Source organism: Rhododendron vialii, chromosome 12a (genome assembly GCF_030253575.1).
Source record: "Rhododendron vialii isolate Sample 1 chromosome 12a, ASM3025357v1".
NCBI lineage: Eukaryota > Viridiplantae > Streptophyta > Magnoliopsida > Ericales > Ericaceae > Rhododendron > Rhododendron vialii.
Window position 1 is genome coordinate 35347263 of NC_080568.1, and position 17935 is coordinate 35365197.

General features: G+C 37.9%; 1 protein-coding gene and 1 pseudogene across 1 annotated transcript; one reads left to right on the forward strand and one right to left on the reverse strand.

Moving 5' to 3' along the window:
• The first annotated feature begins 1284 nt into the window (after positions 1-1284).
• On the forward strand, positions 1285-5491 carry LOC131311675 (26S proteasome regulatory subunit 7-like; annotated as a pseudogene).
• Positions 5492-6114: 623 nt separating this feature from the next.
• On the reverse strand, positions 6115-16594 carry LOC131311673 (ATPase 10, plasma membrane-type-like). Its single transcript, XM_058339212.1, has 22 exons — positions 16339-16594; positions 15396-15477; positions 15184-15303; positions 14492-14590; positions 14264-14401; positions 14014-14148; positions 13660-13839; positions 13186-13392; positions 12907-13026; positions 12583-12702; positions 12359-12481; positions 11663-11767; positions 11162-11306; positions 9968-10129; positions 9603-9841; positions 9213-9245; positions 8999-9080; positions 8162-8322; positions 7771-7944; positions 6900-7082; positions 6646-6809; positions 6115-6486 (listed from the first exon to the last, which is right to left on the reverse strand). The coding sequence occupies exons 2-22, from the start codon at positions 15459-15461 to the stop codon at positions 6390-6392; spliced, it is 2853 nt and encodes a 950-aa protein (XP_058195195.1). The 5' UTR covers positions 15462-15477; positions 16339-16594; the 3' UTR covers positions 6115-6389.
• Positions 16595-17935: the final 1341 nt, after the last annotated feature.

The window sequence follows — 17935 nt, forward strand, 5'->3', positions numbered from 1 at the left end:
TTGCTTGATTTTCTGATTTAAGATTGGGAAAGGATTCGAAAAATGGTTTTATTGTGGTTTTGGAGAGGGGACAAAAAATACCATGGAATAATAATGAAATCATGAATGAGACAAAAGATGGGATTCCTCATAATCCAGATGAGTTATTATACCGTATGATCGATGATAAAAACGTAGTCTGGAGTTAGTTGTTCCTAGCAGTATCCCATCACATTATTGGTTTTTAAATCTGGACGTACGCATAGTGAGAGCTTCATGTGGTATTAAGTTTCAGAACTACTAGTGGTACAATCTGGTAATCAAACCGCGAACTACTACAAATTAATAAGTAATGAAAGTACTAATAAAAAGTAATCAAACAACTCCAATTTGAAGAGTCTGACATCTTTTTTTATAAGCAAAATAAATTTTATCAAAACTCGACAAAGGATACATCGAGCGTTCAATAAAAGATTGGACAGAATTCCAAAAGAGAAAAAGTCCATACACTCAAGGGACATAGTCTGACATCTTCAAAACAAGCGAAAGTTTTCACCAGTATTGTTCCTGATTTGTTTGAATTCTTCCACTAAGGGTGAGTTCTCCTAAACTTATCTCAAAATAAGTTGGTTTTGTTATTATTTGAATTTTTTTGCATTTGTTAGGTTTGTGACAAATTTTTATGAATTATTGATTCGTCTCGACAAAATGAATGAGAAAAGTAAATTTTTTTTAACTTTTATCCAAATATTTTGAAGAATAATCACTTTTTAGCAAAATAAGTCAACTTATTTCACTCACCCTCTCGACGAGACGAGGACTACATCACTCTTCTCGAAACTAATGTACTACTAACAACTTAACTTTTTTTTCTTGATTGATTCATCTTCCTTTTATTTATTTTTAACCGCCAGTGGGAGACGTATTTTAGGGAAAGAATGAAACTTTCACTTTGGATCTCATGCTTTTGCTTTTGATTAATGAAATTGGCTCAGCAGATTTTTAAGTGTGATTGTTTCAAATATGCTAGTATTTCCTTATTGCCGGGTTTTTTTCCTGTACATCATCAAGAAATAGGCTTACAGATCGATCGTAATAGTAGGGCTTTGGCGCTTTCTTCAATAATTCTAACACCACACCCAATTATACACCCAAATACGCACCCATACTCACAATAGAGGTGGGGCCCACACACACTGGGTGTGTAGTGTGTACGGGCTCCACCCCTATTATAAGTGTGGGTATGTATTTGGATGTGTAGTTGGGTGTGGTTGTAGAATGACTCTTCTTGTTTACCCTCTTTGTTGTCAACTGATTGAACTAGTTTGTGATGTGAATTGCTTGACGACAAGTAATGTAATCTTGTGCGTTGATATACTAAGGTTTTGAAGTTGTTATCTTTCAAAACCTAGGGGGTAAAATAAGTTGCTTTTGGAGCTATTGCTTGTAGCATCTTACTTGCCCCCCGCTGTTCTAAAATTCTAACTATGCTGTTGGCTGTCTAATCTAAAGTAACACTGATTGAATCATTGAAATTATTTATGCAGGGGTTGGGACCTTATTCTACAGCCATAAAGAAAACAGAGAAGGTATTAAGGATATGGCTAAGAATGTCAATGATCGACTTGGTATGTTTTCGATTTTTATGTGCCAATTCTATAATCCACCAATTTGCAGAGTCTAGATTATCTGATATGCTTTTAGGTCAATTCTGTCCTGTTATTTGCCAAGTATGTTAATAACTCTACCTATGTCCAGCGTTAGCCCTTCCATCAAACGATGAATTTATGTGGTTTGTTTCTTCAAGTCTTTTTTAGAGAGCGGCCTTAATAGTCTTATAGTTTCTCCTGAGGGAGCGCTTCTTAAAGGACCCCATCATATCAATTTGTCGCGTTTTCTTTACAGAAATTTTGAGACCCCAAAACAAACAAGGCCGTGTTTGGTCGTTGTGATGTGAAATGGAGGAGGATCAGACGGTGGAGAATGTGAGGGAGCTATCAAAAGGCAGAGGAGGTAAAAGGGAGTAGGGGAAACCTTAAAACCGATGAGGTGATTGAAAGAATGGTTAAAGTGGGTCCCGGAAAGGGACCACTGTGGTTTGAACTTACCAATTCGTTCACATTTGCTATGAAAAAAGGTGGAAAACAATATGTTCATCGGGATTGATTCAAATTATAAATGCTGCAATGTTCCTGTAGCCTCAGGTGTCTAACCGATGACTCATGAATAAATTTTTCTTGTAGCATTTTTTATGTCTATGTAATGCAGCATTAGCTTCAGATGAGATTGCTGAACTGATGGTATAGCCACATTTAGTTTAGTTTGACGGGAAAAGTGAAGTAATTTAGCAACCTAAGTTCTTCTATATCCTCCTGAAGACGCAACATTTTCAATCTCGATTGCACCTTTTTTTATCAGCATATTTTGTTCATCTTGTATGTCAAGAAGATAAAATTTGAAACCTCTAGGGACAAGAATACTAGCATCTTGTTTGACTGTTTCTTTGGTGAAAATGGCAGTTTGTCGTTGGGCTGGGTGTAAAAGTTTCACCAACTCATATTGAAGAAGGCATGCGTGTCGGGTAGGTTTCCTCCTGCCTGCTTTTAATTTTCTAGCCAAGGAACATTTTAGGACCATCCTTATTTATTACAATGCTGACAACTTTTGTTGTGCATGCTATACAGTTTGTTTGTTGGTTTATGTTCTGATATCTTTTGTGAAAATTGAGCCAATGAGCCTGTTACTTTTACGTAGTATTTCTAGACTTTCTAATAATGCTGTTGGATAACATGGAACATTTCAGGCTTCAATGTGGTTGTTTTCTAAAATATGTGCTTTCATGTTGTTGGAGCGTGCTTTTCCGGTTCTTTGCCTATCTAATTATATTTTTCCCATCATCATGCAGTTCCTTCTTATCTTTTGTTACATACTATGATCTTTTATTAGTTTGATCAATTTGTTGTTGATGCAGAGTTGATCGGAACAAGTATCAAATTCAGATTCCATTGCCTCCAAAAATTGATCCAAGTGTAAACATGATGACAGTGGAGGAAAAACCAGATGTGACATATAATGATGTTGGTGGATGTAAGGAGTAGATCAAGAAGATGCGAGAGGTATGCAGTATATTATCTCCTAGTGTTGTGCTAATTACATTTTTCCTTGTTGACACATCCAGATATTGTAGGTTGTACATATGTATGATGACCTTATCGGCAACTTCTGGTTTCTTGATTTTGTTCGTTGACTACATCTAATTAATCTCTTTCTACCTTATTAACATTTGTTGCAGGTTGTGGAGCTGCCCATGCTTCACCCTGAGAAGTTTGTGAAGCTCAGGATTGACCCTCCCAAGGGTGGTCCACCTGGTACTGGTAAGACACTTTTAGCTAGAGTTGTCGCTAAAAGAACTGATGCATGCTTCATCCGTGTTATTGGAAGCGAGCTCATTCAGAAATATGTTGGTGAGGGAGCCCGTATGGTTCGTGAACTGTTTCAGGTACTATCTGAGGCTTGTGAGGATGGTGGGACAAAACTTGTCTTCCAGCCATCTTGCTGCTTTACTCATTAGTTTATTGTGGCAGATGGCGCGTTCAAAAAAAGCTTGTATCGTGTTTTTTGACGAAGTCAATGCCATAGGAGGTGCACGTTTCGATGATGGTGTGGATGGAGACAACGAGGTTCAGTGCACGATGCTTGAAATTGTGAATCAGCTTGATGGATTCGATGCTCGAGGAAACATCAAAGTTCTGATGGCAACAAATAGGTTATTTGACTCCCTATGCATGTGCTGTCTTGTTTAACTGTTTTCTTTTTTACTTCTGTATTCATCAGAACCATCTTAAAATATTGGGATGCAACTGAGTTAGGTATGTATATATTGCGTTGCTTTAGGGGGCTTGCAGTGCTAATATTTTATCTTCGTAATAAACGAATTATTTTCTTTCTTTTTCCACTTATGGTTCTCTTTTGTTTACTTATGGCCTTATGGGCCTATCCCTTGTCAGAGCTCATCATTAGGTTGGTTGGTGGTGGTCTGCAGAATTTATTCTTGTGACCCTTCCAGATGTTTGTTCAGGGTGTGATGGGGAGAAGTATGGAAGAAGGGGAAGTTCGCATGAATATGTTTAGTTTCTGGGTTACCATCCTAGTCAACCAGACTCATTTATGGTCAATGAAGTTTTCTTTTGGTGATTAAGCTTTTGTTGCCTTGTTATTTGGATAGCGTCTGCTTGCTTACGTTGTGCTCTTTTGTTGCTTTTCAGACCTGACACACTGGACCCAGCGCTGTTACGTCCTGGAAGGTTAGATCGCAAAGTTGAGTTTGGCCTGCCTGACCTGGAGAGTAGGACACAAATATTTAAGATCCATACGAGAACAATGAACTGTGAAAGGGACATCCGTTTTGAGCTTCTGGCTCGGCTCTGCCCAAATTCCACCGGTATCATTGCTTGACCGACAGTCTGGTTTATCTTTACTATACCTCTCATCATTACATCATTGGTGCTGTTTTAAATCATTTATGTTAGGGGGATAAAGGTGTAATCAGCAGTCCCAGTGTATTTTGCAGTCTATTTCGGTTGATCACTTTAGTGGTCTGCGCGTTAGGTAAAATAATTTGTTTGGATTACTTCTATGTGAGATGGACACCAAAATACAAGTCACTTAAGACCCGTTGTTCCATTGATATTTTTTTCAAAAGCAATTTCATACTTGTTTGTTGTGATTACTGATTCGTGTACCTCTTTTGTGCGTGCATGCAAACTGGTCCTCGGGAAAATAAATTATCAAATGATAATCACACTTCATGGTTTGACCTAGCTTGTTGCTTCAGTGTCTTCTTCTATGGTACTGGTGGGATTTCCATCTATCAACAGCATGTTAGAGACCTCTCTTTTGGAACTTCCCACTTCCCACAGAAGCGGTAACATGATACTAATTTTTGTTAATTATATTGTATATATGATCCCACACTCTAAAATGGAGCATTATGAATTTTTCTGCCGTATCATGTTAGGTCAGAAAGACGATTTTTAAGATTTGGCCTAACTAATAAATTTTCTCATTCAGGAGCTGACATAAGGTGTGTGTATGTACGGAGGCTGGAATGTATGCGATTCAGGCATGGAGGAAAACAGTAACCGAGAAAGACTTCCTTGATGCTGTGAACAAAGTCATCAAGGTGTACCAGAAGTTCAGTGCCACTCCCAAGTACATGGTCTACAATTGACTCAGCTGCTCTTGTTTCCTTCTAAAAGAGAATTTGCTTGTGGTTACAAATGCAACTGTCGTTTGGTTATCTACTTAAGTTTATTCATCCTCTTGCAGCACCTAGAAGGCGAGAATTGCTTGTGTTATGGCTGCCTATCTATGCTTTTCAGTTTCTTTCAATTACAATATCAGTGAGAAACTGTAACTTTTTTACAAGTTACTACAGGGGGCGTTTCTTCTTGTGTTTCTGTTCTGTTTTGTGATTCAATAGAAATTAAGTCGCATTTCTTGCTGAATTCAATTTGTTGTTGGTTTCTCCTTCTAATGCTGTTCGTGGGGATCTTTATCCGATTAGAATGAAATCTAAGTCCGCGTTTTTTGTTTGGAGATAAATGGAGGATATAAAAGTTACCGAATACGTATGGATATAGAATCTCTTGGGATATAGCTCAGCATATGAATGGTGAAAGAAAATTTTTGGTACTCTATTTGTTTTGGCATGCCTTTTCCATTTCGTCCCAAGGTAAATCACAAGTTTCATATAGTATAGAATAACAGCCAATTGTATACTGATGGGGAGGGGAGGGGATCTGGAATTCCACAAAAATGGGAATCTCATGCAGAGGGGAATATGGATTTCATCCCATCTCAATTTTCGGGGCACCAACTACAGGTTTTCTAGGAATGACAGAATTACATCTCCAAATCCAATTTCAGTCTCAATTCCAAAACAAACGAGCCCTGAGTTCCTGGCCTGAACAATCTTGTTGATGCCACACATTATAGGTGGATCTAGAAAAGGATTTCCATTTTGTAAGTTAGATTAATTACTTCCAGAATCTAGAATAAGGAACTCCATCTTGTGAGTACGTTTTAGAACTTCCAGAACAGGTCTGTGCAATGGGACACTAAATTTCCAAAAAATGAAAAAATACCAAACTTTATTCCAGCCGTCTATCATAAGAAAAAAGTATCAATACATACTAAGAAAATGCATGGTTTATTTGCAAAAAGCACATTCCAGATGGATGCTCTGGAATACGAAAATAAATTGAAGAATGAAACTTTAAAGATCTTCAACATCATTTCCAGCAACACCAAGGCATGTTTTCCCCAAAATTGTTCCCAATTTCATTGCTCCACCAACCGTTTGTCTTTCACTAGAAAATTGTACTAGCCGATCTTCTCAGTTCATGTCTTTAGACGGTATGAGCCGACTGAATCAAGTTTAAGTCAAGATTCTTAAGCCTCACCACAGACTCTACATGTCCTCTCAAAGTGTGTAATTCTCCTAACCTGCAAAGTAGAAGGGTCATTTACCAGGTTTTCAGCAATCAGCAATCCAATACGGGTATGAAAAAATTGACTATTGTTTAAGTATAGGATATCTAACTACAAAATCAACAAATGAAAAGGCCATATGAAGAAAATTCCGTGAGTGAAAATCTAACACACCTAGCTATTTCAGCACGACGCCTGGCCTGTTCGGCGAGCATAGAAGACCCCCTGTCCCTGATCTCCAACTCTCCAGACATCAACCCTTGTAGAGTTCTCTGAGAAAGTACCCATTTAGCCTCCCTATCTTCCTTCCCATAGTCTTTTCTAGATGTGAAAGCCGTCTGATAAACAAAGCATGAAAATAGTATTTCTTAGCTGAAGATTACTCCACGAGAGAACAAAAACATGGAAAGGAAAAACTTTGTGGATACCTTCCTGTCGAATACCAGATTCCAAGCTTGTCCGCTCAAAGCATAGCGCACTATAAACTTGATGATATCTAGGGGAATATAGAAGATCAAGCTATATAACCAGATTACCCCTGCCCAGCCCCAACCAATGCCGCTAATTGAAGCAAAGCTAATTTCTGCATAGACTGCAATCACGGTAGCAACCTACAAGGCAACAGAAGGAAATAAGTACATGGAAGAAAGAAATAAATCAATTATCTGATTTCTGCTTGCTTTGTCTATTCGCTTCCATTCAACCTTCTTCTTTTTTTGTCAAAAAAAAATTAGAAGTTTTCACTTTTAGTGTTTATTTTTGAATATTTAAGAGTAGGTCCTACAACATGCTAAGTCCCACATCAAGTCGAATCTTTAGCCAAAGTGGCAGAATTTGAGCTTTAATTCACAGCAGATAAGTTGATGGGATGACACTAGTGAAGCCAGCTAGCAAGAATTGGGGGGTGCGCAAATTAATATTAAATCACCGTTGTCTTTTATTTTTTATTTTTTGGCTTTTCTATATATAGCCATTGTATAAGAGTGGTTTCTGTTTGCTTTTATGGTAACCAAACACCCATATACTTATAAGGTATTGTTAATAAATAAATTGGCAAAATTAAAAGCATGAGGTAAAATTACTTGAATTTCTCGAGGGAAACCAAACTAAATTTGTTCAAGCTTTTACTGACTAAGAGGACCATGAGGTAGAGGGAACGAGGGAATAGAAACCAGCTTAGAGTCAAGAACCAGGAAAAAATAGACACGTGTAAAGGTCAAACATGTGGCAAACATAGTGATAGTAGAATGACTACCATTGTCTGTGTGGAGCTTCTTACTAAGTTAGAGTAACCCTTACCAATTGAGCCACCACAAATGCAACCATCAACAGGGTCCCAGGCCTCTCCAGAAATGACCAACTTTGACTGCGGGTAACAAATATAAGAGCTTGGCTGATAATGCTGACTTGCAGATATACAGCAGATGAAAGCTCTTCACTATTTCCGGATAGGGAACTGACCCCAAAACAGGTCTGCATCCAAATTAGTAAATTGATGAGCTCAGTATCAGGAATAGCGAATCAATATTTCATGCTTTTATGTTTTATTATTCAGATTCTTCAGCAGCCAAATTAGTAAATTGATGAGCTCAGTATCAGGAATAGCGAATCAATATTTCATGCTTTTATGTTTTATTATTCAGATTCTTCAGCACTTGTTAACAAGCAAAATATTTTGTTATTATGGTACCTCAAAGAAAGTTGTTTCTGCTGCAACCCAGTAAAACAAGACAGTAACTAAAGCAAGATAAGTGCCAATGACAACACCGGTGGCAAATATCTCATTAAGCTTCCAACTGTCAGGTCTTGGAGATGGCTTCACTCGGTCTTGGGCAATAGTCATGATAGTCCCTGTTTACAAATACAAACAAAAAGTACATATTTAATCATGTTTACAAAAAAAGTTACACTATCCTAGATGGCTAAGATCACAATCCTACCTCCTCTTTGCATACTGAAAAGAAAAATTACGTCATCTAAACAGCCATCTCGCACTTTCGGTGTACTAAAAATCCAGTATAGATGAAGTTCTTGTAGGGAGTGAGTTCTTAACTACAGTAAGAACTATTTGTTTTATTTTTGGCTGAAAAGGGGTACATTGCCACTTGCCCTCGACAAAACATTGAATAGAAGGTACGGTAGCTTTAACACAATACAATTTGTGCTTTTTTATGCTTGAAATATCTATATGAGGGATGAAAGGGGAGGCAAACTAAAAAGAAAAGGGGAAAAAGTAAACGTATATGCATAGAACATATGGGATAAATTTGCAGAAGGCTATATACAGGACCTTAATACTGAACCACAAAGGGAAAGACGAAGTCAAACCAAGAGTACACAATTTTTCTTTGTTTGCTTTCTTTCATTTTTCTTTCTAAACAGACACCATTCAGTTCATTCCTATATCAATGCACAAAAAGCTTAGTGGCACAGGCTTCAATTCAGATGTTAATGTCACTTCATCTGTTATTTTCTTCTTATTTTCCTATTATCAAGTAAAATGGATTATCGCAGCTTGGAACATTACCATCATTCAGTATTGCTATAATAAGGACCATGAAAGGCGGAAAGTCATATTCCCAAATCAATGCCAGGAGCATAAAACCAAGCTGCAAGAGGAATAGAAATCAAATCATAAATTCTTCAATATGTAATACCCAAAACAAAACAAAACTTCACTTAGTTAGGTTATGTCAGACTCGAAACAAGCTTGGAGTATGCATAGGATTCTCCTAACTTACCACGATACGAATGGTTATGGAGACCGCATATATCTGCATATTCAAAAGTAACCAAAATAAGTATCGAAACAAGGGAAAATTTCAAACCTTAGGAATTTTAGGTCATGTATGCTTACTGGTCTTGGCCATTAAGCATAAGGCTAAAACATCTCCTTTCCCCAACAGTTAGAACCATATCTAGCCCCTCGAACACATAAATTTAGGACTTTCAAGTCATGCAGAATTAGTTTATTGAAGCTACATGTAGGGAACTAGTTTCATTGAAAAGGGTCACTATAAGGTTAAGATGTACTTCTGGTAAATGTACTTCTTAGCTATCTAATAAGCATATAAGGACCTTATTAGAATTTATGGTACCATTTAAGCAAATAGAAAAGAGTAATACTGAACTGTATAGTTCTTCATTCTTTGGAATATAGCCCGGCTAGTTAAAACAGCGCTGATAATCACACTCAAGCCTGGCTCTGTCAAGACGATGTCAGAAGCACTCCTTGCTGCATCCGTAGCATCCGCCACTGCTATTCCAATATCTGCCTTCTTTAAAGCAGGTGCATCATTCACACCATCTCCAGTCATTCCAACAATATGCTTCTTTTCTTGTAGAATCTTCACAATCTCGTACTTGTGTTCTGAAAATGGCATGGAGTTCATAATTTGAAATCAGGAAACCAGGCATCCAAATCTGAGAAAAACTATTAATCCCTGAAGCAACAATGAACAGAGACAATGATTTAAGAAGGAACTTGTTCAAGTACCAGGAAATACACCAGCAAAGCCATCCGCCTTCTCAATGAGCTCATCAACTGGAATAACTTCATTTTCATCCCTTTGACGCCCCAACAATGATGAAGAGGGGTACATATTAGTTCCCATGCCAAGTCGTCGGCCTGTCTCCTTCGCAATTGCCAACTGATCACCTATATAGAAATAAAACTATTTCTTTATTTATTGTTTGTGCCCTAGGCTTCTTTATAAACAAAAACAAAAAATGTATGTAATGGAATCAATCAAAAGCCTCTATATACGACCAGTCAGAAGCATCATGAACTCACTATCAGTACTAAGGTTATTGGTTCAAATAATGTAAAATCCCTATATGAATAAACAAAAAAGTCACCTGTCGAAAAGGATTTCCAGGGATATATATTTTTTCCAGGTATTTGTGTTTCCTTCAGAAATAAATCTAGAGTATAGTCTTTCCTATATTCATTTTGAAAGGCTCATCAGTCATCTACTATTTATTATCTTGTTAATGGCCCTTCAGATTTATACCTGTTGCCTTCCGCCCTTTAGTGTGTTTCACGTTATTTTCCTGAGGAGCTCATATTTTTCCTTCTAGATTGAAGTCTTTCCATATGTAATACCATTTCTACATCTTCTGCGGACAGTTGAACCTAGTTTTGTTGATAAAGAGAGTAAAATCTTGGGCTCATACCAAAAGACCAATACTTAGTGCCAAGAGATTCCTGTCCAACCTTGTTATAAGCACATGAGCACAACACTTAAAACTGGACTCCCGTAACTTTTGAGGAGTCACTAATTCTCTTCATTTGTCAATCTTCCGATTCTACAATACCATGCAGAGAATAAGTGGTGTACATTTTCAGATCATTGGATGGTGAGATCTTTCTCTGTAGACTTGTTTGAGTTAATCTGATTGACTGACTATCTGTTCCCTTTTTCAGCAACAAGATATCCCCACTTTTTCTCAAATAAATAATCAACATGTAGAAGACAGAAGGCATCTGATTATCTCTAACTAAGTGAATTCTAGCATGCCTGCAGAGTCCAAGACTCCAAAACATAAACATATATGTTGGATAGTAGAAGGGGACTGTTCCACAATATAGGTACTGGTTGGATTGTGCATCAATGGATAAGAATCACTAGTGCAAGTTGGAGATAATTGACCAACGATCATTAGATTCCAAGTGGAGAGTAATATTTACCTGTAATCATCTTAACACAAACCCCAAGGTTCAGTGCTCTACGAATGGTCTCAGCACTATCATGTCTTGGAGGATCAAACAAGGGCAACAACCCACAAAACTTCCAAGGACCTCCCGGACTGTCCTTCGATTTTTCTGGAACTTCCTGAAAGGATAATTTAATCAGCAAATTGGCTAGAATTGGGGTTCTAAACTGGTGTACATTATTTAACAAATTAGCATGTTTTACTTTCCAGAGTGAATTATTAAAAATCTTCGGCACAAAGAATTTTATCATTCTGTCTAGCGATCACCAGTGTTATAGAATGCCTGTAATGTTCTCTTACCCAAACATAGTCAAGTCTTGCATTTGAATTCCTTTTTCAATCAGGAACGTTATCAAACCACAGTTGTGTTAGTGACGTGCAAAAAAGACACTAAGATTATGGGTCTATCCTTGCCACTGATTCCACCTTCAACCCAACAGCAACAATATAAAGAAAGCCAGTGAAGGCTTCATACCTGAATAGCGACTCCAAGAGACCTTAAGCCACGTTCAGCAAATTTGTCAATAATGGCATGCACTTTTCCAGCAATCTCTTCTTTCTCTTCGGAGAGATTCAGAATCTGAAATTGAGGGGAAAGAATAGAGCAGGAAACGATCATTACTGCAAATATGAACTTTTGTGGACTCTTTTCGGTTGTACTTTTTCTTAAGAAGTCAAAATAGAATCTTTATGAAAATTGTTCTTATACAAACTTGCACTATAACTTGAATCAACTGCTATTCTCAACTGGATGTAAGATTCACTTTAGGACAAGAAAATAAATCCCAGTTATTATACTAGTTCAAATCCAATGCAAGTGGCAGTTAGGATCATCATACCTCTGGATACACACAAGCACAAGTAAAAACATAATAATATGCCATGAAAAGGCTATTTCAATTTGGGCCCTCAACTTGTAAAATGTAACTTCCAATTTTTTTTTTCCATTATAGTATCCAAAATGATTTATCTGAATGTTAGGTTGAAATATTTTGTTCCTTCTTGTAGTCCTTAAAGGATTAGGTTCTCTTTTATTACAAGAAATTATTCATCTCCTAAATATTTGGAAACAAAATTAGGTGTACGATTCTCTCCCAGATGATCCTAGTGATAGGTGCCAGCTACCTTGTGTTAAATAATCACAATGATGGTTCCTGCATATGCTTGATACCTGTTCAGGAGCTCCTTTGCTGGCCCGATACCAGTTGCCATATGAATCAATGTAGGTAATGGCAGTGCGTTTATCCACTGGATTGAAAGGTAAGAAATGCACTTCTGTTATGTTCGCCCGTGCCTATCAACAAAGTTTTTCCCTCCTTGAATTTCACATTAACATAAAAGAAAGAAAATGAACAAGAAACTTCAAAGACAGAAAAATTATATAAATCAATCTACCTCCTTTGGATCAGCAAGCATGTTAACAATGGCTGTATCTATAGCATCTTGGTTTTCAATTCTTGATGCCCTTGCAGCAAGCAGGACAACCGTATCTTTATCCATATCTTTATGAAAAACCTACAGAGGAACTTTGTTATCTTAATAACCTATGAACAATAGATGAGACATTTATATGACTTCAGGACTGGATCACTTAAAAAAATGCACACAATCAAAGTGGTCATGTCTGTACTATGATCAGCAAGTATTTTGCTCCCGAAAGGGAAAAAAAAAATGAAGCATGTAGGTGAATAGAAGCCCTTCTGAATTCAGCTGTCATACCTCAATAAGGTTCCGATCAACAGTTAGGCGATTCAGGGTAAGTGTTCCGGTTTTATCACTGCATAGGACATCCATTCCAGCCATTTCTTCAATTGCCGTCATCCTCTTCGTAATGGCTCCCTGAAGAAGTGAAATAACAAATAAAAAGTGAGAAATATTTAGTAGAGCAGCAATGAAATATCTCGAAGAAAGAGCATGAGACTCTTCCACTAGAATATAAAGTGGATCATCCAAAGGTAAGTAAATTGATTGGATGTTTGAGACAATCCTGGGCTGTACCTGTTGAGAGAGTCTATGAGAACCGATTGCAAGTGTAACAGACAATACTGTTGGCATGGCTATGGGTATTCCTCCAATCAAAAGAACAAGAAGATTGTTGATTCCAGTTCTGTATGAACGCTGCTGTATGGGGTACATGACAATGATTTCCAGAATCATCCCCACAGCTATGGAGCAAATGCAGAAATTCCCAATGGCAGTAAGAACCTGCAGGAAAAAAAAAACCACAACAGCTTCTCATATAAGAGAAAAACAACAGCCTCTCCTAATGTGTTGTGATTTATTCTAAATTTTTGTAGGACTTGAGCACTTCTGTTCAAGGAATTCACCAAAATCAAAACAGTTTCTCATAGAACTGACAAAACCTTATTGCAGTTAACTACAAGTTCAATATGCACAATTTTTTTTTCAGTTTCCGTGGATGAGGCAAGATACTAAGAGTACTCCAATAAGGATTGAAGATTTCTAAATCACCTGCTGGAAATGACCAACAACTTCAGTGGAATCAACTAGATGTGCAGCTTTCCCAAAGAAAGAGTGAACTCCAGTTGCTATCACTACGGCTTCTATCTCTCCCTGCTTACATGTTGAACCAGAATAAACTTCATCGCCTGTCCTCTTGGTGACAGGCAGAGATTCTCCTGTAAGAGCTGACTGCGCAGAAAGAAAAACTATCAGATGGTTATACCACGTGAAACCGCTTGAAATTTAGGTAATTTCAATTGCAATTCCAAGAAAACGTATTCAATTAAAATAAACATACAGAACTGCCAAAACTATAATGCATAGAAAAGTACAACACTCTTCAGTTTGTCAAGAGTACTTTGCCTGGTCAATTTTCAGCGGGTCTCCCTCAAGCAGGCGAGCATCTGCAGGGATGATATCGCCAAGCTTTATGCTAATAATATCTCCCGGTACTAAAACAGCTGCATCTTGCTCCTGCCAATGGCCATCTCTGAGGACCTGCACATAGAGACGGTCAGTACCTCTGTAAGGAGGTTTTGCCTTTTTTCAAGCAAATTTCTTGCTATTTTTAGTGTTTATTGGGCTAAGGCATTGTTCAAATAAATATACACACCTTTGTCTTTGGAGCTAAACGAGCCATGAGGGATGCTGCTGCATTACCAGCATTGTTTTCCTCTATAAAGCTAATTGTTGAATTTATTATAAGCAGGCAAATAATCCCTACGAAGTCCTGCCAGTCTGAACCCTGCCCCTGAAATATTTTTAAGAATACTATGGTTACGAAGGACAGAAAATACAGAAAGCCATTTAGCATTGCGCAGTAAGGGTTCAAGAAACTCACTCCGCCATTAGCAAGAGCAATTGCCATCACTGCTGCTGCTTCCATAACCCAAGACAGGGGATTCCACATGAAACTGAGAAATTTCAAAATTTTGTTCTCCTGCAAGGTAGGAAAATGGGGACTCACAAATGGAAGCAAGGAACCATTGTAGGCATGAAATTTTGGCAATTTAGATGGATATTAGACCAGATAACATCCACTTAATCTGAGAAACCGGTTATAAACAAATATCCACCTACTGCCTGAGCTCAAATTAAATTTTCAATATGTCTGACATGTTTGCTAACACAATATATTGCAGCTGAACGACTTTTATCTCTATTTCACTATTTGTTCTTTGTACGTCTTTATTCGAAAGGCAATATCAGCCTTGTTGAATGAACTATTGCCTCTTTAGTGAAGAAGCAACCTTCAACTCTTGACAGAGCTTCAGAAATGATTTTCAAACTGTTGAATATCCATTGTCGTAAGAAGTTTCCACTGTCGCGTGACCAATCCGATTAGCCTCCACAACCCAAAGCCAGTTTCTTAGTTCCTCTTCCTGCTTTTACATTTAGAAAGTACTACTTGTGTTTCTTTCCCATTATCATCAATAACAAGAATCTTATGGCGTACTTGGTGTCAATTTCTTTGCTTCCAATGCTGATGATAAATGAATGCAAAGCAAATATTAACAGAAATGTGATGCTTACTGGCTTTTCTTCAAGCTTGTTTGGGCCAAATATCTTCAATCGGGCTTCTGCATCTTCAGATGTAAGTCCTGCTTTTGACGTACGCAGTTGCTCAAAAACTTCATCGAGCGGTAAGCGTTCCTGTTCATGCAGATCGATTTGTCATGTTTGCATACTATTATTTGTAATTGTCAAAATGCCGAAGTTTTACTTGCATTTGCTTCTTCTCTTACCAGATCAATTCCTTCTCTATTGAAATTCTCAGGACCCAACAGTGGCTTCTCCAGGTCTTCACCCATTTTTCAGGCTTTAAGCCTGGAATTAAAACAGGACTTAGTGTTCTCCAAAGCATCAAGCTAGCATTTCATAAATGATACATCACATCCATTTCTCAGCCGGGGCATGATTAGACCCATTGACTCTAATTTCACATTTTGGATATCTGATTTCAGGCATGCAATCTAAATTCAAGCACCATTGAAGGACTTGGAATGACTAGTATTAAATAAGACCCCAATTGAATCTCATAGCTGAAAGAAGATTGAAGTCGAAAAGGAATCTCAACCCGAAAGAAGAAAAGAAGTGAAGCAAGGAAATTAACGTGTCTAATCACCTCAAACTAAGGAAAGCTAAGCTGAGGAAATTAAATTGATTCATGAACCTAGACCACATGAAACTTACTCACTGTGACCCAACCAACTTCAAATGCTTGAAGGTTCTTATACTCCACTTCCTCAACCCAACTGATCTCATCTCATCCAACGAGATGCAGTTAGAAGTAGAAATTCTTTTCACATTTCCCTCCAATCCAAAATCAAACCTCAACAGTTCTAAATTGCCGGAGTTCCGACTGGTAAACATAGTAATCAAACAATTTTACTTATATGATTAAGGCATTTGTGTTAACAATCACTTTAAGCTACTACTAAAAATCAAAAGGCATGCACCCTTAGTAACACTAAACAACAATGCCATCACTGATTCTAACCAAAAATAATAATCAACGCATTTCTATCGGAAAAATCCTTTTTCCTCATTCACTTGGCTTTTGTTTTCCTTAAAGCAGACTCAAACTAGTTCAATCTAGGCATCTCCGAGTAATTACACTTAACACACATACTGTTACGTAAAAATGAAAGCACAATATAAGTATATAGTTTGCTTGAAAAGACTTACTTTTTAAGGAAAAACAGCAGGAAGGCTTAGTGCCTGGGAGTGATAGGAGGAGTGTAACCAATATTTTGTGGACTATGTTGTTGTCTAGGGTTTGCACTATAAAAGAGAATAGGGAAAAATGAGCAGGTGGACCAATAAAAGGCAGTGGGGAAGAAGTACATGGATTGGGTAGTTGACCACTGGTTGGTGGTTCGTAAGGAACTGACAGCCGAGATCCAGATTGAAATCGAAATCGAGATCGAGCCATCGATCTGATCTGATGGGGCTGGCAACGCAGTCGAAGCAAATGAAGAAGAAGAAGGGCAGTTGTGTAACCGTCTTTCAAAACTTAACTTTCAAACCTAACGTTCCACTCTCTACGATTCGCGCCACGTAATTCCCGCCGCATGGATCTCATGATTCACGTCACATCTCGTGGTACTAGGGGGGACTTGCTTATCCCATAAAACGGGAAACTTCACTTTCACCCTTGCCTTTTGGACTTGTGCGTGTTGTTCACCAGATATTTCAAAACTAGGACGTAGTAGTCCCTATGTAGTCTATGGACCAAAGCGAAGAGTTATTTTTGATGTAATAAGTGGAGAGAGATAAAAAGAAAAGGTATTGAAAAACGTGTAGAGAGAAAAATGAGACGAGAGTTGAACCAATCAAGATAAGTATTATTACATGCTAATGTATTTTTTTTTATTCAATTCCCTTGGGGCACCGCCACGTGGTGCCCCAAGGCCTCCTCCCATTACACATTTTTATGTGAAACGCGAAATAAATGTGTAAGCCTTATTCAAAGTGTGATCGAAAGTGATGTGTTTTTTTTTTCCAGCTCCGTATTTTCATAGATTTTGAGTGAGTTTGATTACTTTAGCGACATCATTCTTGCATTCATTGTTATTTAGGATGGGAAAGGTGTGTCGGTTTTCGTGAATGTTTTTAATTAATTATGGTAGGATTGGGCAGAGATGGTGGAGGATGAAAGTAGTGATCGAGGGTTGTTAATTGGGTAGCTGGGTATGAAGATGAAGTGGGACAATCTGCAACAAGCCTGAAGTACAAGGGATGAAAGTGAAGTATGTCCTATTCCTAAAATGGAAATGGAGTGAGTAAATAAATGAATTCACGTTACTAGCTTGGATCCCATTCCATCAAATTAAGTAGGTAGAGAGTACTGGACCGATTTTCATGGATTTCGTGTCAATTAGCTTTTCTTTTTGAAAGAAGGAGGACGACTTTTGATACTCCGTGATGCTGCAATCCTGTTGATTAATTGCGCGTGAGACTTTGTTGCCAATATTATTAGTAACCTCATTAGCCTCTTGTTGTGGGCCAAAATATCAGGGTTCAGACACGGGAGCGGTCGGGAGGTCGTTCGGCCAGAATGACGGGTCCAACCTCCGAGTCGATGTACTTAATTGGGTCTTGAGATTCAGACACCTCGGTTCGGATAACACCGTGCCCATTTGGGACACAATACAATCTTCTACGAAGTGTCATATTGGGTCGGCACGATGGTTCGGCCAACCAACTAGTTATTGTGATAAAATCCTAAAGAGGTACATTCTACTTGGCTCTAAATTTAACCTTAGTCATGTGCTTTCTCTCT